Source organism: Delphinus delphis, chromosome 20 (assembly GCF_949987515.2).
Source record: "Delphinus delphis chromosome 20, mDelDel1.2, whole genome shotgun sequence".
In the NCBI taxonomy this organism is placed as follows: domain Eukaryota; kingdom Metazoa; phylum Chordata; class Mammalia; order Artiodactyla; family Delphinidae; genus Delphinus; species Delphinus delphis.
Window position 1 is genome coordinate 16,199,250 of NC_082702.1, and position 20,655 is coordinate 16,219,904.

A 20,655-nucleotide genomic window follows, 5' to 3' on the forward strand; every position below is an offset into this window, starting at 1 on the left:
GGAACCCGGAGGAGGGGCTCTGGTCGCCGGGAACGAGGCAGGCGGCGGGGTTTGGAGACAGAAAAGTAGGTCGGGGGCGGGGGGAAGAGTGGATGGGGTGGAAGGGGAGAGGAGCGCGCACGCGCGCCCCCGGCGGCCGCGCTGTGGTGCGCGAAGGCGGGGGCCCGAGGCGCATGCGCACGTCTGGGCGGGTCCGGGGGCGCGCACGCAGGGCGGGGCGGAGCCAGCGTGGGGCACGTATTCCTGGCCGCCGAGAGACGGAGAAGGCAGAGCTGGTCCTTTCCTCCTGGGTCGGGACGCAAGTCCCAAGAGAGAACTGGACATGCGGCCTTTTGCAGACACACACAGCAGCTGTCCGGGCTCCCCACCTCGCGCAGCAAAACAAACGCTTCCCTCCAGACTTAGGACTTGTGATCATAAGTTTTATTAGTCTTAGGAGGAGAATATCAATAATTCCTCAAATTTAAAAAAAAGTACAAAAGTTACATACAAAACGTTGAGATCAGACGACTAAACTTTCCCGACTCAGGCCCAAGTTCTGCAAGGGAAAAAGAAAGAAGGATGTGAGCTGGGGAGGACTGGAGAAGAGGGTCCAGGAAGGCTCTTAGAGCCAGGTAGGGCCGTTCACTCACCTTCTTAAGCCTCCGCTCCCGTGAGGCCTGGGAGTCAGTCTCAGAGTAAGGGGGAGGCGCTGGAGGGTAGTAGGCTTCCTCTTCTTCCTCCCTGTAAGGTCTCCTTCTCTCCGCTGGCCCCTTTTTCCGCAAGGCCTCTTCTAGTAGCTGCCCATCATATTGGGGGTCCCCAGACCTGGAGCCATCACCTGGAGGGTCCCGGGAGGGGTGGTAGCGGGCCCTAGGGTCAGCATGAGGGCGGCCTCTAGACCTGAAGTCATCATAGTAGGGATCCCGGGAGTGCGGGAAGTGCCTTGAGTCGTCTTGGTCTTGGTCGTAGAGGTCATCACGGCTGCGGCTTCGGGGGGGTGCACAGGCCCGGCCTCTCCTCCCACCACTTGGGGGAGACCTCCCTGATTCAGCGGAGCCCGGCCGGGCGAGGTCATCTAGAGCATCCACAGAACGGGCTCGGGGCCGCCCGGCCCCCCAGCCACTCCCTGGCCGGTCCAGGGGGGGCTCTTGTTCCCACCTCCTCGAACTCCGGGGGGAGTGGTGACCCCACTCCTCATCCCGGATCGGGGTGAGGGCAGGGCCCCGGGAAGGCCGGGATCTCCAGTCGTCCTCATGGAGGGAGGTGACTTCACTCATGGCTGTGGGAAGGAAGGTGTCACTGGTGGGAGGAGGTCAGGACCTAATGTCAGGAGCCCTGTGGTCCAGCAATGTCACCCACTTGGCTCATATACTCTCAAGGGGGCCCTAGGCTTTTCATCTATTTAGTGATGATCGTACACTTCACTGTGGCCATGGTAGGGAATGAGGGATTGTGTCCAGGATTTGGAGCAGGTATCAGGGAGTCATGTTTCCCCCAACCCCCGCAAGAATCCCTCAGACCCCAAGGCTCCTCACCTCGCTCTACACGGCCATTTGGGGGACCAGGTCGAGAAGAGTCAAAGTTGGCCAGCTCCTTCTCCATGTAGTACAGGACCCGCATGGAGTCGTCCTGCTGGTTGGCCTGAATCCTATAGCCACTACGGATTTCTGGGGACAGGAGTTGGAGGTGATCAGTTCCGGGAGGTTGGATGCTGACCCAGCCCCCTCCCCTATAGGCATGTCCAACCTCATAAGGATTGGTTCTCACCAGAGGTCACGTTGCTGTCTGTGTCACGAAGCAGGGGTACCTGGGAGCTGTGGCCACCAACTGGGGGAGACTGGCTGTCAGGAGGAAAACCCTGCATTCCCAGCCCCCAAGCCCCCCTTCCAGCCCCAGACCCCTTAATGGCCAAATACCCAGCCTACCCCCTGCCCCAGCTGCTCCTGGCTCCCCCCGACCTCACCTGAGCTATTCCTGTCGAAGTCTCCAGAGTACCCGTTGTACAGAGGGCCCATGGGAATCATGGCTGGGGTCTTGGCAGGGGAGAGGTGGGCATAGGTGCTGGGGGCGTAGATGCTTGGGACGCCTGAGGTGGCAGCTTTGCCTGCAGCATACACTGGGGAGGACACGCATAGCATGAGAAGGCCCCCAGGGGCCACATGCCTTCTTCCCACCCCACCTCCCCCCGCCACCCCCCCCGCCACCCCACCTCCCGCCACCCCAGGCTGAGGAGCTTCCCTAGGTGCTTGGTTGGTTTCTGCAGGGTCCCTGAGGTTAGGGGACATCAGCTTCATGGAGTCCACACCTCCTGTGCCATGCCTCACAGAAGTTTCAGGATGGGGGGGTGCATATTGGCAGCCGGCGGCCCCGATCTGGTAGGCCAGTATGTTTTAGACGGTTTGGTGGTTTGCCAACATCTGACAAGGTTTTACATCAAACTCTCCTGCCAGCTTATCACAAGATGCGGCCACCCTGGACCTGCATTCCTACAGAGCAACAGGGGCAGAGGCGCCCTATAGCCGGTAAACAAGTATTCCCTTTGGCAGCTGAGCCCTTGCTCTAGAAAAATGGATCATCTTGCGGGGGGAATCCCATGCCTACTCCCCTCACACGCCTGCTCCGTCCTCCCCACAGGGTCTTGCAGACCCAAAGGTGATGGGACTCAGTCTGAGGCACGATCTTGGGAGCCTCAGCGTTCACTTGCCTCAGCGAAGCAGCAAAGCGTCTCCTCTAGTGTTTCCCACTTGGGGGCCGCACCCACCCCGCCCCCGCCTGGTTCTAGGCTTGACAACTCAAGGGCAAATCCTCCTCCTCGCCCTGCCACCTTCCTCCCCAGGCAAGAGGTTGGGTTCTGGTGGCTGCTTTGAGGCAAAAGTCATGGGCCTGGGCAAGTCACTTCCTCCCCGGGACTCCAACAGGAAGATGGAGTGGGGAGATGGGCTCAGAAAGCTCCCTTCACCTCTGATTCAGTTGGGAGGCAGAAGGCTCAGTGCTCAGCCCCGCCCCACCCCACCCAGCCCTGAAGAAGCCCTTCGGCGGCTCAGCTGATGTGCCCTTTTACAATTAACTGTGGGAGATGCTGCTCCAGGACAGCTCAGCAGGCCTGTGGCTGTGACAGAAACGACAGGGCCTCCGGCAGGGAGTTAATGGGGCCTCGCTTTGGGGTAACAGGGTCTCAGGATGGAGGAAATGGGGCCCTGGGCCTGGCATTTGCAGTCCTGGTCCCAGCCTTAGTTAGTGGGGTAACTGCGAACTTGTTTGCAGCCCTTGAGGATTCCACGCGACCTGTGAAATGACTAACACCCACTGCCCGAGCAATAAGCAAGAAGCTCTCACTAAAAATGATGAGAGGGAGAGGGGATGGCCAGCACGGGCCTCCAGAGAGCAGTGGATTTCTTTTTTCAGGGCCGCGATGAAGCAGGTTGCCCACCGCTGAGTTCAGTGACTGTAAAGTTAGCCAGCATGGATTGAGATGCGGCCCCATGCTGGGCCTGCATACACAGTGCTCCCTTGATGCTCACGACGCCCCGTGACGGCAGGACCTTGCAGAGAAGGAAACCAGCTGCTCGTCTGAGGTCACGTGATGTGAGTGGCAGGGCTCTGATTTACCAATGCTGACAGCAGCAATGTCCAACAGCTAGTGGGCGGGGAACACTCTCTGTAGGCCAAGCCCCGCAGTTAATGCGGGACACACCAGTTCACCGGATCCCAAATCACCCTGTACAGCGGGCTCTACCATGGCCCCATTTTACAGAGGAGGAAACTGGGGCTGAGAGGGGAGGTCATTCACTGGGCTTCCCAACAGGTAAGGTGTCCAGCCAGGACTCAAACCTCTACCTGCCCAAGCTTGCAACGACTGCCTATGATTTTACCTGGACCATATCACACCGCAGTTATGGCACGTGGAAGCCTTAAATATACGGATGCCAACACACAGCCATCTGAGCTACACGGGTAATTCTTTCCACCACCTTGGCCTAGAAATCAGCGGGTGCCAGGAGAGGGGCAGGTCCGTCCCTCTTTTGGTCTCCCATAGTCTAGGTGCTCCTAACACGTAAAGTTATTTATTTCTGTCTACCAACATCATCTGTTCATCAAGTAAAGATACGGTGAACTTGACAATGATGAAGGAAAAGGTGAGGTGTCCTCACTAAGAACTAGTAGGGAAGTGTGCTTTCATGGCCCACTTTCAATACAAGGAACAAGAGAGCAGATATGTCTGAATATAAGAAAGTAGCCAGTGTAAACTTCCATGTCAGAGTTGATGAAAATAGTCATACGAACTTCCCAACAACTGAGTGCAGAGGTGCTGGTTCACCCAGATGCTCTCTGGAAGGGAACCGGCAGTGCTGAGGTCCCTGAGGAAGGGGAATGGGGCAGCTGGAGGAGGGAGACTCTCTCTTCCTTTCCACCCCTGTTTTGTTTGCTGCTTCTCCCTCCATCTCTGGTCCCACATCTAATCCCAGGCCTGCAGGTGCCCACTCTGAGGCACTGGGTGTGTCCTTAAACGGCATCCGTGAGAAATCCGGAGTGCTTGTGTGGATGTGGGTTGTTAAAAGATGCTTGAGTTTGCTGGGGCTGTCAACCTTGTTTGGTTTCTCACCTTTTTCACTTACATTTTGTTTTTATTTTTTTATTTTTTTTTGGCCACCCCGCGTGTCATGTGGGATGTTAGTTCCCCAACCAGGGATCAAACATGTGCCCCCGGCAGTGGAAGCGTGGAGTCTTAACCACTGGACCACCAGGGAAGCCCCCAAGAATCTGTTTTTAAAGGGAGTTTTACTTTCCGGTGAATAATGTTTTGTACTATTTGAATTTTTTTTTTTTTTTACCACGTGCATAAATTATACTTTCAAAAGCAAAGACTCAAAATAAATGAAAGGTGAAAAATAAGTGAAGAGCTGAAGTATGTAAATGATAATCTAAAACAGCAGGTCCTCCTTGGCCCACTTTCTCCCAAATTGCTCCCCTTAAAACCTCCAGACCGGGACTTCCCTGGTGGTCCAGTGGTTAAGACTTTGCCTTCCAATGCACAGAGTGCGGGTCGCGGATCTGAGGGCCCACATGCCTCAGGGCCAAAAACCTCCAGACCGGTGAGTGGCACCGTCCCGGGAGGCAGGCAGACGGCCACCTCCTCTCCTTGGACTCAGGAGGGAGGCCAAGCGGGGGCGGACAGGCGAGGGGCGAGGGACACTTACGGGCCTCTGGGCAGCAGCACTTTTCGGGGCAGCAGGGGCACCTGACGTAACAGCAGCAGGTGTGGGGGCAACACTGACACCAGCAGATGCCCAGCAGGAGGAAAACAAGGAAGGCAGCCAGGCAGACCACGACCACGAACAGCCAGTCTGCGGAGAGACAAGAGCCGGCCCTGAGCTGGGAGGCCGGGGAGGGCACAGGGATGCGGGCACCGGGGGCAGTGCGGAGTGAGGGTGGGGCAGGGGCCGTCTGCAGAGCTCTCCGGGAAGCTGCAGATCTTGCTGGAGTCTCCGCGCCAGGGGCTGGGGCGCAGCTGCAGAGGGACGCCCGCTCCTCTACAACACGGGCCGGCCCCAAAGTTAGGGAGCTCGCCCCAGGCTCATCTGGACGAGGCAGTGAACACAAGGCGACCCGGCCAGAGCAAGATAGGCTGTAGCCTTGAGAGAGGACAGAGAGCCAGCTGCCCAGATCCCGACCCCCAGAAGGGCACTGCAGGCACCAGTCACAGGAGCCCCCTGCCTACACCCCAGGCCCCTCGTCAGCCAGCCCAGCCCACCCCACGGCCCAGAGCCAGGTCACTAGATGCGCCGGAGTCGGAGTCAGGCGGCGTTTTTAGTGGGGTCTGAGCGAGCGGCGTTTAGGGCGGGGGAGAGTACTCGGACAGAAGCGGTAAGTGGTACATGGGGGACTCCACCCGCCCTACCTTCCATGGGCCCCGCCTGAAAACCGGGTAAGAGCTCAGCCACCCCAGAGGTCCTGCCTGGAGGGACAAAAGAGAGACAGATTATGCTGCCCCTGCCCTGAAGCCCAGCTCCGGGGTCATCAGGGTGGAGGTATGCCCTGCAGAAGAGGTGGGGTCGGTGGACTAGCAGGGTCCGAGCATGTGGTTCCTCCCCCATCCCCCCATCCTATGTGGGTGCTGTTTTCCAGAAGATTTCCATCACGTAATTCACTCACTCTCTCCCGCCATGGGGGATTCTATTGCCCAGAAGGGTTCCAGGATGTATCCCATGGGTTCTGAAGGATCGACCTTAGTTTGGGACTCCATCTCTTCCACACACACAGGTCCTATTGCCCCAAAGGGTTCCATCCCAGGTGAGAGGGGCAGTCCCTGTTCCACCAGGCACAAGAGGCACAGTAATGCTAGGGCCCATAGAAATGTTTTATTTTAAAATCTGAAGAAAAAAATACGACAATACTGAATATATAACAATGACTTGTCTTTATAACAACACAATCATAAAATGTGTTTTTTTAATCCAGAGGAAGAGGCCCTTGAAGGCGAAAGTGCCTACAACCCATAAAAGTCACAGTATGGCCCTGGTTCTCTGCCCACCGGGGTCCCCTACGCAAGCTTCATGGCACAGCTGGTGTCTCGTCTAGGTGCCGCCCGGCACTCTGTGCCCCGCGAGGGCTGTATCTCAGAGGCATGGACACACCTGGCTGTACACCAACAAAGCTCTATCCAGAGCTCAGCACCCCATGCCACATGCCCCCAGGAGAAGGTTCTAGCATATAAACCAGCGGTTCTCAAAGTGTGGTCCTGTCTGGGAGGCCAAGCCGCTCTCCTGATGACACTAAGCCATCGTTTGCCCTTCTCACTCTCCTTCGCCAGCGCTCTCCTGGTAACACTAAGCCATCGTTTGCCCTCCTCACTCTCCTTCGCCAGTAGAGGTGCAGGCAGGGGAGCTTTCCACAGGCTCCATCACATGTGATGATGTCATGTGCTCTGATGGTAATCGACTGTGTGCCGGATTCAATTTATAATATGTTAAACAACTATAAATATAACCCACAGAAACGTAAACAAAATTTCTTTGAGCTCCTCAATAATCTTTTACGTCGGTCCTGTGACTAAACTTGAGACATGCTGATGTAGATTGTGCATTTTACCAAAGAACACACAGATTTCTCTGGGTCACTGGTGCATGCATTCTGTCACCCAGACATGAACTCTGTTGCATGATCTGAGCACCCTGGGGCGTGCTCCCCCATCCTGTGCTCGTGCACACATGCGTCACCTTGCATCATGCATGTGATGATGGCAACATCTCACATAGAGCACACACCACGCGAGACTGTATGTGTCAGCTTAGAACAGAGCATCTGGCTAACGGCAGCATCCCTTCCACACATGGCGGGGGGGTGGGGGCTCACAGCCAGGTGGAGGCTGCTGGCGGGTACCCCAGCCTGCCCCTGAGCTTGTAGAGGCAGCCGAGCTTAAGGGGAGCAATAACTACACAAGCCACACAGTGCCATCCCAGCAGGGCAGAGGGCCGGCTTCCCGTGCTCTGGCAAGGGACTCCGGGGTGAGAGGTGGCTCTGGGGGTGGGGCAGAAGCCTCCTCTCAATTATATACGCCATCAACCCTCCTCGCTCACTGCCCATCAACTCTAACCGTTTCTGTACTTTTAAAAACGGAGACTGGGAAGAGGTAGAGTCCCCATTTCTCTCCACTCTTAGTTCTGGCTCTGGTTTATTTGAAATGTTGCGGCGGGCGAGGGGTCCCTACCCTGCCTGGGGTGCAGGGTACATATGTGCCCAAGTGACTGGTGGTGCTGTGAGGGGAGAACAGAGCAGGCGACAGAGCCCAGAGAGTGAGCCGGAGGGCAGAGAGCAGATACAGCAGTGGCAGAAGAAGCCCCCGACCCTGTCCCTCAGGGCCCAGCCCACTCACCGAGGACGATGAGCTCTGCGTAGGCCTCGTTGTTCCCCTGGAGGTCCTGGGCTGAGACCACAGAGCAGTAGTACACACCGCTGTCCCCCCAAGCCGTCTGTTCAAAGGTCAGGTCAGCATCTGCGTCAGGAGGAGACGCGTGAGGGCACCTCGGGGGAGGGGTGCCTGATGCCCGCAGCCCCTGCCATGAGCACATGGGGAAGGGGGCTGCAGACAGACGAGTGAAAATTGAATCACTCATACCAAGGGTGCTCTACCTTTTAGGCTCGGTTCTAAACACTTAATGCGGGGAATTTCAAGAAGGTTGTCAGATGGCGCTGTTACCTTCCCTGTCTTGTAGAGAAAAGAAAGAGGTCTGGTGAAATTACTGATGAGCTGTACAATTGTGGCAAAAACTGGGGTGGTGGGGCTGGGACGGTCTGACTCCAGAGCCAACACTTCAGACTTACGCCTTCCTCTGTCCCATGTCCCAAAGCAAAAGTCGACTCCCCAAGACACGACCCACCACAGAGCCTAGTGCAGACCCAGGGGCCTGGGGCCTGGATAAGGAAGCAAAGATAAACAGGCCAGATTCCAGGAATCAGGAGTCACCCAGGCATGAGAAGGCGGGGATGTGAGGGAGAGACTTAGACTAGTCTCTTAGACTAGTTCCCTCGTCCTCCGGCCACCATTGGCACCCCGCTTCCAGGTCAGGCCCAGGGCTTGGGGACGCTCTGTGAAGCAGCCCGGGGCAAGGAGCCTGTTAATTACACCAGAAAAGAAAGTGTTTCGGCACATCCAGTTTCCTCTCTGCTCCTCAGGCCCTAATTAGTTAAATCCCTCCAGCCATTCACCAGGGCAGGACAGGGTGTGAGATGGGGCTGCGGGGCAACTCCACCTTAGGCCCCCCGGAGGACAGGAGGTAGGAACAGGCCAGAGACAGCACCCCCAGAGGCCCACAGCCTTTCTCCCCAGCTGCTCTGGCTCCCTCAGACCTGCCTACCACCTTGCCCCACGGACCCCTGCCCTTCCCCAGGACAGTTCCGAGGGCAGCCACTGCGTGCGCCCCAGTCCACAGCACCTGGGCATCAGTCAACTGCCAAAGGAACGAAAGACCCGGAGCCTCCTTCATTCTTCGGAAGGAAGCCCTCACATCCATAGAAAAACCTCCTCTCGATGTCTATCTACACCATTCCAATCGCCTCACCCTGGCTCACAAGGCCCTTGCAGTGACACACGGCCACTGGTCACCACACCAGCCTCATCCCCCCAACTCTCCCTCACTCACTAGACTCCAGACACACTGGCCGCCTCACTGTCCCCCCACGTGCTGGGCTCACAACTGCCTCAGCCTGCACTCCTGCTGTTCCCTCTGCCTGGCTCTGTGTTCACAGACCCTCGGGGGGCTGGTTCCATCCTGCTGGCACAGCTCCCCTGCCAGACTGCCTAATTGTATCAGCCAGCTTAGGGGCTGACTGGCCACGATCCCATCTCCAGGAGGAAGCGGGCTCCCGGCAAGCAGAGCCTGGTCTGTCCTGGTCGCTGCTGAGTCCTCCGGGGCCTGGCCAGGATCTGGGAACGAACCCCTTCCCTCCCCATGCTGACCTTCCTTAGTGTTCTGGGCATGTGGCTATATCCGAATAGGCGCCCGATACAGTCATTCAATATGCGACACACGATTACTGAATGCATCTGATGATGTTCCAGGCAGTAAATGAGGCACCTGGTGTACTGAAGAGCAACAGTTCTCAAAGTGGGATCCGTGGGACCCAGGGTTCCGCCAGGCCTTTGCAGGGGATCCCTGAGGTCAAAGTTATTTTCATAATAATCGTAAGATAGTTGCCTTTTTCACTTAATCTCGTGAGTGTAGTGCGGAGCTTTCCAGAGGCTGCACGCGTGTGTTATCACAATACATCGAATGCAGAAGCAGCTTTGAGAAGCCAGCTTCTATTCAGCCAGACTCTGAGATGTGCAAAAACATAAAATCAATGCCATACGTTTTCATTAGAGTTTTTCATTTGGAAAATACGGTTATTTTTTCATAAAAGTATGTTATTTCTACTAATCTATAGAGTTTATTATCGTCATTAAAAAATGTTTTTTATCTTCTCAGTTTTCTAGCTGTAAAAACGAAGCTCTTTGAGGACCTCAGTAATTAAGAGTGTAAGGAGGCCCTAAGACCCACACGTTTGAGAACCACTGCTGTAGAGGACAGGTATGAACCCCTGCCCTTACACGGCTCAGATCCTAACTGGGAAAGAGTGACAAATAAAAAATTTAAACATATCGAGGATCAGATGGTGATAGCAGTAATAGAAGGCAGACAGGAAGTGCCTCTGTTGTAGAGGTGGGGACCGTGCAGAGTTTAAGTGACCCGAAAGGTAGGGTGACCCTGGGCGCAGACACTCCTTCGTGGTCACGTATCCAGCCCCCAGTTATTGATCTCTTACTATGTGCTGGGTCCCTCTGCATATGTTCTTTCATGGAATCATCCTAAAACTCTAACCTACATTCTCCCAAATCCTCCAGATTCTCCATAACACCCTCTTGGCCCATCATTTTTTCCACTTGTATCTTTAAATCAGACTCTCAAAATGCCTCTCCAAAACCAGAACCCAAGAGGAGGGCCCCGCCCAAAGCTGGAGGGGGGCGGGAAGGCAGCCCCTAGGGCAGCAAGAGCTCCTAGGCCAGAAGCTAAACTCTGGGCTCCTGCGGGCCGGATCTGGGTCTCAATGCGTTTTGTTTGGCCTGCACAATGTTTTCAAAACCCATGAAAAATACCACTTTCCGGCTTCTTTTGATCAGTTCTAAGGCCTGGGCCCACCTCCTTCCTGCAAGGCGCACCCTGTTCCCAGTCTATGTCTGGTCCTGACATCACCTGGGCTGGGCATTGCTCTAATTGTTTTAGGTGCAAGGAGAAAATGCCGGGCCTCCACTTGGGAACAGGAGCTGGGCTTTCCTCCACCTCCCTGGGCCTCTAATTCCTCATCTGCACACAGCAGAGGCGGCCCTGGTGATCTCAGGAGGGGGTCCCATGAGCTCTCAGGTCCAGCGCTACTGAGTTGGGGGCACATGGGCCCCAAGCAGCCTGAAGAGGTAGAAACAGGGCCCCAATCCAGGCGCCCACATCACCCAAACGACGGAAGAACGGAAGGGGAAGCGGGACCCACCCAAGCTGAGGGACACTGCTCTGGTTTTCCCAGGATGACTTTCACTTTTAAAACCTGGGCCGTTGGTGACCCTAGGAATTCCAAAGAGAACTCTGCTTTTCTCCATCCTCAAAGCTGAAATGGAGGAAGCTCCCATGGCTACTGGGCTTCCTGAAAGGACATACACACAATGGATGTTTACAAATCATGGCCTATATCAAACATGGGCCCAGGTCAAGGCAACTTGAAAGACCTGGGCCTGTGGGGCCTCTGGAGCAGGAAGAATCTGCCCCAGATACAGCCTGAAGGTCACTTGAGTTCTGGACTCAGCAAATGGGGCACAGTTCCAGCCAGTCTTCAAGGGCACTCTCAGGACTGAAGCTGTCCTGACAGGGCTGTCCGGTCATAACCTGGTCCAGGCTGGAGAAGTCCCTGGATTATGGGGTAGGGGCCTACACAGGTTGAACCCGCAAGAAGCCGTTTATCCACGAGAACAGCAGGAGGCTTTGGGCTCGCTGCCCGTGGAAATTCAGAGCCAGCAGGGCCGGTCCCTCCCCAAAACAAGACTGACACGCTGGGTCCCTGCCCATGGTCTAGACAGAGGGTGGGGAGGACTGTGTTCCAAGGCCTGGTCTCTTGGAGTTGGTAAAGGGATGCCCCCTTCCCTCCTCGGCCCCCATGCCCATGATTGAAACTCTAATCCTTGTTGAAGCAGGTGAGCCTTCGTCCCTCACCCACCGCTGCCCATCACCCTCCTCTCTGACTGCTAGATTCTTTAGGGCACAGTCCCAGTTCCTCTTCAAATCATATTTGCAGCGGTTTTAAGGGGTGAGCCCCGAGTCATTATCACATATCACCCAGGTCTGTTTTCTTTGTAGCACTTTGCAGGACTCTCTGAAATTCTCTCACTCCTTCTTTATCTGCTTGTTTGTTGCCCGTCTCATCCCACGAGAACATCACCTCCTTGAGGACAGGGATCTTGGCTGCCCTGATCACCCCTGCAGCCCCAGCACTGGTTACCATAGCTTCTGGCACTTAGAAGATGTCCCATAAATACCAAATAAATGGATGAATGAATGAACGGCTTCCCCACTGCCCTTTACCCGGTTCCAACAGGCACCTCCTATCAGCAGCTAGCATTATGGTGAAGGACAAGGGTTCTCAGTGCTGCCTGATTCAAATCCCAGCGCCAGCCCTTCACTGGCTGTGCACCAAGACAAGCTACTTTATCTCTCTGTGCCTCAGCTGTCCTGAGTGTAAAATGTGGGCATAAAGCACCTGGCAAGTTGTAGGCTTTCTCCATTAAAATCCCTCACCCCTTCGGTTCACTCCTGTTACCTCCTCAGTGAGTTCTTTGCTGAACTCCCTGGGCAAGCAAAGGGGTTACTAGCTTGAAGACTAGACCCAAAGTGTCTGACTTAGACTCCCACCAGCTGTGTGACCTTGTGCAAGTCACTTGACCTCTCTGGGTCTCTGTAAAATGACAATAACAGAATCCACCCACTCAATTACTGTGGGTCTAAATGAGTTAATCCATGTCAAACTGGATTAGAGCCCGGCACACAGGAGGCTCTTTAAGAGTTGTTACTTATATACATTCTACTTATTATTGCTGATGCTACTAGTATTATTATAGAACCCCGCCTCTCCCTCCATTACCCACTTTTCTTTATCTTCAAGCACTTGATAGTATGTGTTGTGTTTATCTTATTTGTCTCCCTCACTGGAATTCAAGCTCCAGGAGGGAAGGGATTTGATGATTTTGTTTACTGCTGTATATCCAAGGCCTCAAATGTGCCTGGTATATGTTAGGTGCTCAATAAACCTTTGCTGTTAAATAAAGGAAGGGACGGATGGGTAGAAGAAAGGATCCCTCCCTCTGTCAATCCTTTCAGACACTGGCACTGACGAACTTCCAGGTGGGGACTCCAGGTTGGACATGAGGAAGCCAGCACCACCACCCAGTCCAGCCCCAGCCCACCCCCTGCCTCCCCCCTCCCGACCCCACGTACTTCCTGTGATGGTGATCCTCCGGCCCTGGTAGTAGTCTCCCAGGGTCACGGCATTGCCCAGTTTGGTGGCCACAACCCTGACGGTGCGCACGCTGTCCTGGCACTCCACGTAGGGGTTGTAGCCCGGGTTACCAGCCGCCAGCTGGGCGTTAAGCTGGTTGTCAACACTGGCTGGGGAGAAGGCGTCAGCAAGGCGGTCCCGGCAGAAAGACTTGTACTTCCAGATCACGATGGGCGCCGTGGGGGTCGTGGTCGACTGGTAGGAGCAGGGCAGGGTCACGGGTTGGAATAGGATCACCACGTGGTAGGGGTCTGTCACAGTCACCTGGATGGCGCTGGCAGGGGCTGAGGGCAAGGAGAGTCAGCAGAGGGACCGCTGTGAGCTCAAGGAGGTGCTTCAGCAGGAAGGAGCAACATTACTTGTCACCAGCTTGACATTTACAAGTGTACGGTTTTACAAAGCGCCTGGCACACATTGTTCCTTAATCCCCAAGACCGGTGAGATAGCTCCGATAATCATGCCCATTTTACAGACCCAGGGGGCTGAAGCGGCCGGTGCAAGGTCACATTGGCCAGATTTCTTGGAACATCCTGTCCACCCCTCTTCCCAGAGTGTGACCTCGGAACCGCCCTTGCCCCCTCTTCCCTTGCCCATTCTGTCATGGAAAGGGCCTCTCTGTGGCCCGTGCAGGCAAGCCCAAATGGCCCCCCACAAAGCCCACAGTGCTCAAGGCCCCCCTTCAAAAACAACCACCAAGTGTTCCAAGTTACTCCGGGTTCTGTGAATTTGGAGGGGGGGATTTTGGAGTTGTTTGGACTGCTTTGCATACAATGGTTAAAGCCCCCCTGTAATGTCTCCACCAGCCTCCCACCTCAGCCCACCCAAAAGCATCTCAAATGAACACGCCCAAAGTGCCTGCTGAAAAGTAAAGTACCTCTGATACCCCCACCCAAACAAACATCAGATCCAGCAGAAGATGGTTTCCAAACAAGTCCTTGAGTCCCTTCCACCAGACTCCTACGCACAGATACTTCGGACATGGTTGGGTTGGGGGGTGGGGAGTTTCCAATACCGCACCCACCCAATGCCTGGGCGCTGTTTCTTGATCTCTCCCCCTAGGAATCTTCTACTCCAACGCTCAAGTGCCTTCTCCCCGTTACCCCAAGACTTAGAAATCTCGGCGGGCTACCGAGTCCTCATCCCGGCCTTTCCCAGTGATCGGTGGTCCTTCACCCCTACCCCACAACGGGTCCCATTCTCCTTGCCGCTCCCGGATTCGCTGTCCCGGGAGTTTCACTTCCTGCTATCTCTGAACAAGGGCGGGGGAGCGCTCTCAGGCACGAATAGAGAATTCTTCTCTGGCACACAAGGGATCTCCGGAGACTTGGGGATCAGGAGGTCTTAGTCTCTGCGCTCCCCCTCCCCCAGTTCTCCTGCCTCCTGGGCAGTGGAGAACTCCATCCATCGCCCTTCTACAGTGCCCTCCCGCCGTTCCGCGGCACCAGGGACCCCGCTCTCCGTACCTGTGCACAAGGTGCTGAGAAAGAGCCACACGAAGACGACAGTACCCCAGCCCGGGGTGGTCGGGCAGGAGCCCAGCCGCCCCCAGAAGGGCCGGCGGGCCAAAGGCGCCATCTCGCCGGTCTGGGCGAGTTGGGCCCGAGCGTCCCCTCCCAGGTACCCGGAGGGTAGGGGGCGCGGCGCGCACCAAGACTGGGAGGGGTGCCTGCTCCTCCCCTTCCTCCTTCCGTTCCTTGTTCCTATTCCAAGCCCACCCTGTTCTAGGATTTTAACTAGAGGACATATCGTGGACGAAGAGCATGCTTCCAGCTTTCGGGGAGAAACTTGCTTGACCCGCTGTGGATCTCCGAGCCACTCCACCCCCCGTGGCTCTGGGGAATGGATCGGCCCAGGTACACAGGGTGAGAACACAGGGCAGGGCTAGGGGGTGGGCGGCGGGGAGGGGCTCCTCCACCTCCCTCCCCGGAAGTGGGCTGACCCAGGTGCGTTCCGGCCCCCGAGGGTCGGAACCAAGTGACCAGCCTGCCGGGAGGGCGCCTGCAGACTAGGGATCCCGTCCGGCCCCCTTCTGCTCAGGTCATGCCGCGCGGGGTGTGAATCACCGAGAATCGAGACTCAACTGGAGTGATTCACCTGTTGAGGGAGGCGGGCGCCGCCGCGCACCTGTTCCCTCTCCGCCCACACCCCTCTCCCCACCTGGCGATGGACCCGCCTAGGTACACCGTGCGGGGAGGGGCGAGTCTAAGCGTGCCTTGGGCTGGAAGAGGCTTGCTTTTAGCGCCTGATTTTCCCGGTAGACCTCGGGGTCCTCGCGTTCGGCTGGACTGAGGCGATGCGGTCCTCGCGCGCTTTACACTTAGGCGATATAAAGAACCAAGCGAAGTTTTCGGAAAGCAAGTGTGCCTCCTTAGGGATGCCCGAGGGGAGTGGGGCCCAGGAAAAGTTGTAATTCTACTTTGGAAGTTTTCTCCGCCTCCCCGCCCCCCGCAATTCCTAACTTTTGGTTTGGCCCCCGGGCGTTCATCGCCCCAGGTCTGGCCTCCGGAAACTATGGCTCTTAAAGGGGCCGAGCGGAGGCGCAGGACTAGGGACGGTTTCCGCCTAAGGATTCGTAGGGAGCGGGGCCACCTGCGTCGAGGGCGGGGTGGGGCGAGGCCAGGCACCCGGAACGCGAGGCGCTCTACGCGGCTCTGCTGTCCTCCGATGGCGGCTAGGGGAAGTGCATCCTGGGGAACTCTGGGAGCTTCTGAGGAGTCCCCCCGGAGGTCGCAAACTGGTTACTGGCTGGCGGGTTACGTACCCAGGGATGTTTTGTTCGACCGCATCCTGTTAAAACCCAAGTTGGATCATGCCCCTCTGCTCAAATCCTTCCCGTGTCTCCCCCTCCCAGCAGAAATCAAAATACTGGGAAGTGGCCTGAGCCCTCTCTGACGTCACCACTCTCCCCCTGGCTTACTCAACTGGCCAACTCAGCGTTTGGGAATGTGCCTCTCACCCTCTCACTTCAGGCCTCTTGCCCTCACTACTTCGTCTGCGGGAACACCCGTCCCTCAGATGGCCACCTGATCCTCCCCTCCTTTAGGGCTTTACTTAAAGGTCATCTTTGCAGTGACACCTTCCCTGACCACTTTTTATAAAATTTCAACCAGGTCACATTTCCCCCCCCCCCCACACACACACTTTTTTGTTGTGGTAAAGTATACATACCATAATAGTAATCATTTTAACCATTTGCAAGTATACAATTCAGCGGCAGTAATTACATTCACATGGTTGTGTACTCATCACCACTATCTAATCTTTCTCATCATCCCCAGTATAGACTCTACTTATTAAACAATAATTCCCCATTCCCACCTGCCCCCAGCACCTGGTAACCTCTTTTCTACTTTCTTTCTCTATCAAATTGCCTATTCTAGGTACCTCATTTAAGTGGAATCATATGACATTTGTCTTCTGTGTCTGGCTTATTTCACTACACATGTTTTCAAGGTCCATCCACATTGTAGCATATATAGCAATCAAAATTTCTGTCCTTTTTATGGCTGAAATAGTATTTCATTTTATGTATATACCACATTATGTGTATCCATTTATCTGTTAGATCCTTGAGTTGTTTCCACCTTTTAGTTATTGTAAATAACACTGCTGTGAACATTGGTGTACAGATACTTGTTTTCAATCCTTTTGGATATATACCTAGGAGAGGAATTACTAGGTCATATTGTAGTTCTAGTTTTAAACTTGAGGAATTGCCAAATTGTTTTCCATATCGATGCACCTTTTGTATTCCCACCAGCAATGCACAAGGGTTCACACCTCACCAACACTTGTTTTTTTCTGTTTTCTTGATTATAGCCATCCTAGTTGGTGTGAAGTGGCATCTCATCAGGGTTTTGATTTGCATTTCCCTAATGACTAATGATATTGAGCATCTTTTCATCTACTTCTTGGCCATTTGTGTATCTTCTTTGGAGAAATGTCTATTCAAACGTTTGCCCATTTTTGAATTGCGTTGTTTTGTTCTCTGCTGTTGAATTGTAGTTCTTTTTATACAATTATAAATTGAATATTGAATATTCATCCCTTGAATATTCATCCCAATGAATATTGAATATTCATCCCTAATACTGAATATTAATCCCTTGTCAGATATATAATTTGCAAATATTTTTTCCTGTCCTGTCGATTGTTTTTTCACTTTCTTGATAGTGTCCTTTGATTCACAAAAGTTCTTAATTTGATGAAGCTCAGTTTATCTATTTTTTCTTTTGTTGCCTGTGTTTTTGGTGTCATATCTATGAAAATGTTGCCATATCCAGGGTCATAAAGATTTTCTCCAGTGCTTTCTTCTAAGACCTTAATAGTTTTAGCTCTTAAGTTAGGTCTTTGATCAATTTTGAGTTATTTTTTGTATATGGTATAAGGTAAGGTCCAACTTAATTCTTTTGTATGTGGTTATCCAGTTTTTCCATCACCATCTGTTGAAAAGACTGTCCTTTACCCACTAATTGATCTTGACACCCTTGTCAAAAATCAATTGACTGTATATGTAAGGGTTTATTTCTGGGTTTTCTATTCTATTACATTGGTCTATATGTCTACCCTTATGCCAGTACTATACTGTTTTAATTACTGTAGCTTTGTAGTAAATTTGAAGTTGGGAAGTGTGAGTCCTTCAACTTTATTCTTCTTTTTCAAGATTGTTTTGGCTGTGCAGGGCCCAGTGCAATTCTATATGAAAGATTTGCTTCCATTTCTTTGAAAAAGGCTGTTGGAAGTTTGGTAGGCACTGTGTTGAATCTGCAGATTGCTTGGGTGGTATTGACATCATAACAATTTTAAGTCTTTCTATTCATGAACACAGAATGTCTTTCCATTTATTTAGCTATTCTTTAATTTTTGTTAGCAATCTTTTGTAGCTTCAGCATACAAGTCTTTCACCTACTTGGTTAGATTTCTTCCTAAGTATTTAATTCTTTTGGATGTGATTGTAAAATGAAATTGTTCTCTTAATTTCCTCTTGGTATTGTTCAGTGTTGGTGTATAGCAACACAATGGATTTTTGAGTGTTAATCTTGTACCCTGCAACTTTGCTAAGTTTGCTTATTAGTGGATTCTTTTTGATTTCCTATGTGTAGGATCATGTCATCTGAGATTAGGCATAGTTTTACCCCTTCCTTTCCAATTTGGGTGCCTTTTACTTCTTTTTCTTGTTTGATTGCTGTGGGTAGGACTTCCAGTACAAAGTTGAATAGCAGTGGTGAAAGTAGACATCTTTGTCTTTTTCGTGGAGGAGGAGAGCATTCAATCTTTAACCATTGAGAATGATGTTAGAAGTGGAGTTTGTTTTGTTTTGTTTTTTTATAATACCCTTTATCATGTTGAGGAATTTCCCCTCTATTCTTAGTTTCCAGGAGTTTTTGTCATGAAAGAGTGTTGGATTTTGTCAAATGCCTTTTCTGTATCAGTTGAGATGATCACATGATTTTCCCCCTTCATTCTATCAACATGATGTATTACATTGGTTGATTTCCTTACACTGAATCACCATTCATGCATAAATCTCCCTTGGTCATGACTTCTGCCATTTTGCTATTTGTTTTCTATATGCCTTATAGCTTTTTTGCCCCTCATTTTCCCCATTACTCCCTTGTTTTGTTTAGTTAATGTTTTTGTAGTGAAATATTTTGATTCCCTTCTCATTTCCTATTGCGTATATTTTATGGCTATTTCCTTTGTGGTTACCGTGGGGATTACATGAAGCTATAACACTTCAATATGAATTTATACCTGGTTAACATAATTTTTTAAATTATTTATTTATTTTTGGCTGCGTTGGGTCTTCGTTGCTGCTGCAGGCTTTCTGTAGTTGCGGTGAGTGGGGACCACTCTTCGTTGCGGTGCGCAGGCTTCTCATTGCAGTGGCTTCTCTTGTTGCCGAGCACAGGTTCTAGATACATGGACTTCAGTAGTTGTGGCACACAGACTCAGTAGTTGTGGCTTGTGGGCTCTAGAATGCAGGCTCAGTAGTTGTGGTGCATCGGCTTAGTTGCTCCATGGCATGTGGGATCTTCCCGGACCAGGGCTCAAACCTGTGTCACCTGCATTGACAGGCGGATTCTTAACCACTGTGCCACCAGGGAAGCCCTATACCTGATTAACTTTAATAGCATGTAAAAACGCTACTCCTATACCTCTCCATCACCTCCTTTTTATTATTGAGGTCAGAAATTACACCTTTATACATTGTTTTCCCAGTAACAAAGGTTAATAATTATTTTTATGTGTTTTCTTTTAAGTCATGTAGAAAATTAAAATTGAATTTTAGTACAATAATACTAGCTTTTATAATTGCCCATGTATTTATCTTTACTGGAGATTTTTATTTCTTCATACAGTTTCAAGTTACTGTGCAGCATCCTTTCATTTCAACCTAAAGGACTCTCTTTTGCATTTCTTGCAGGGTAGGTCTAATGGTAACAAACTCCCTAAGCTTTTGCTTATTTGGATGTGTTTTCATTTCTCCCTCATTGTTGAAGGGCAATTTTGCCAGTTATGGAATTCCTGGTTGAAAATTTTTTTCTTTTAGCACTTTGAATAATTCAACCCATTGCCTTCTGGCTTCCAAGTTTTCTGATGAGAAATCAGCTGATACTCTTAATGAGGATCCCTTTATGTGACAGGTCGCCTCTATCTTGCTGCTTTCAAAATTGTCTTTTTTTTTTTTTTTTTTTTTTTTTGCGGTACGCGGGCCTCTCACTGTTGTGGCTTCTCCCGTTGTGGAGCACAGGCTCCGGACGTGCAGGCTCAGCAGCCATGGCTCACGGGCCTAGCCACTCTGCAGCATGTGGGATCTTCCCGGACCGGAGCACGAACCTGTGTCCCCTGCATCGGCAGGCGGACTCTCAACCACTGCGCCACCAGGGAAGCCCCAAGATTGTCTTTTTGTCTTTGGCTTTCAGCAGTTTCATTATAATGTGTCTTGGTGTGGATCTTTTTGTGTTTATCCTATTAGAGTTTGGTAAGCTTCTTGGATTTGTAGATTTGTGTCTTTCATCAAATTTGGGAGGTTTTCAGCCATTATTTCTTCAAATGTAGTTCTTTCTGTGGCTTTCTCTCTCTCATCACCCTCTGGGACTCTCACAATATGTATGTGGTTCCACTTTATGGTGTTCCACAGGTCCCTTAGGTTCTGCTCACTTTTTCTCAACCTTTTTTTCTTTCTGCTCCTCAGACTCAGTAATTTCAATTGTCCTGCGTTCATGTTCATTGATTGTGTCTTCTGCCTGTTCACATCTGCTTTTGAACTCCTGTAGTGAATTTTTTCATTTTAGTAATTGTATTTTTCAGCTCCAGAATATCTTGTTGGTTTCTTTTTATATTTTTTACCTCATTATTGATATTCTTATTTTGTTCATACATCATTTTGCTGTATTTTTCCATGTCTTTGTTAGCTTTTTGAGCATTTTATGACCGTTTACATCTTTGTCTAGTGTGTCGGCCGCGTGGGCTTCCTCAGGGATGTTTGTTTGTTCTCCTTTGAATGGGTTACTTTCCTGTTTCTTTATGTCTTGTGATTTTCTGTTGAAAATGGACATTTAAATCTTATAAGTGGTAACTCTAGAAATCATATTT

The 20,655-nt window shown here is 51.9% G+C and overlaps 1 protein-coding gene across 2 annotated transcripts; it reads right to left on the bottom strand.

The window, feature by feature from the left end:
* Positions 1-263: 263 nt before the first annotated feature.
* On the bottom strand, positions 264-14,855 carry LSR (lipolysis stimulated lipoprotein receptor). Of its 2 annotated transcripts, XM_059999436.2 has the most exons (10): positions 14,520-14,855; positions 12,996-13,340; positions 7,856-7,975; positions 5,882-5,938; positions 5,181-5,327; positions 1,946-2,098; positions 1,750-1,809; positions 1,518-1,649; positions 633-1,261; positions 264-538 (listed from the first exon to the last, which is right to left on the bottom strand). In XM_059999436.2, exons 1-10 carry the CDS (start codon positions 14,629-14,631, stop codon positions 503-505), a joined length of 1,791 nt encoding a protein of 596 aa, XP_059855419.1. In that variant the 5' UTR covers positions 14,632-14,855; the 3' UTR covers positions 264-502. The 2 variants fall into 2 exon arrangements, with proteins under 2 accessions (XP_059855419.1, XP_059855420.1); XM_059999437.2 differs by lacking the exon at positions 5,882-5,938 and having other exon boundaries at positions 268-538.
* Positions 14,856-20,655: the final 5,800 nt, after the last annotated feature.

What these genes read in the sequence shown, in the direction of transcription:
- LSR (XM_059999436.2), bottom strand. Translation starts at nt 14,631, where the DNA reads ATGGCGCCTTTGGCCCGCCGGCCCTTCTGGGGGCGGCTGGGCTCCTGC. An exon ending in AGACAGCAACGTGACCTCTG is followed by an intron (nt 1,650 to 1,749) that starts GTGAGAACCAAT and finishes TCCTGTCCCCAG; the next exon opens with AAATCCGTAGTGGCTATAGG. An exon ending in GGGAGCGGAGGCTTAAGAAG is followed by an intron (nt 539 to 632) that starts GTGAGTGAACGG and finishes TTTCCCTTGCAG; the next exon opens with AACTTGGGCCTGAGTCGGGA.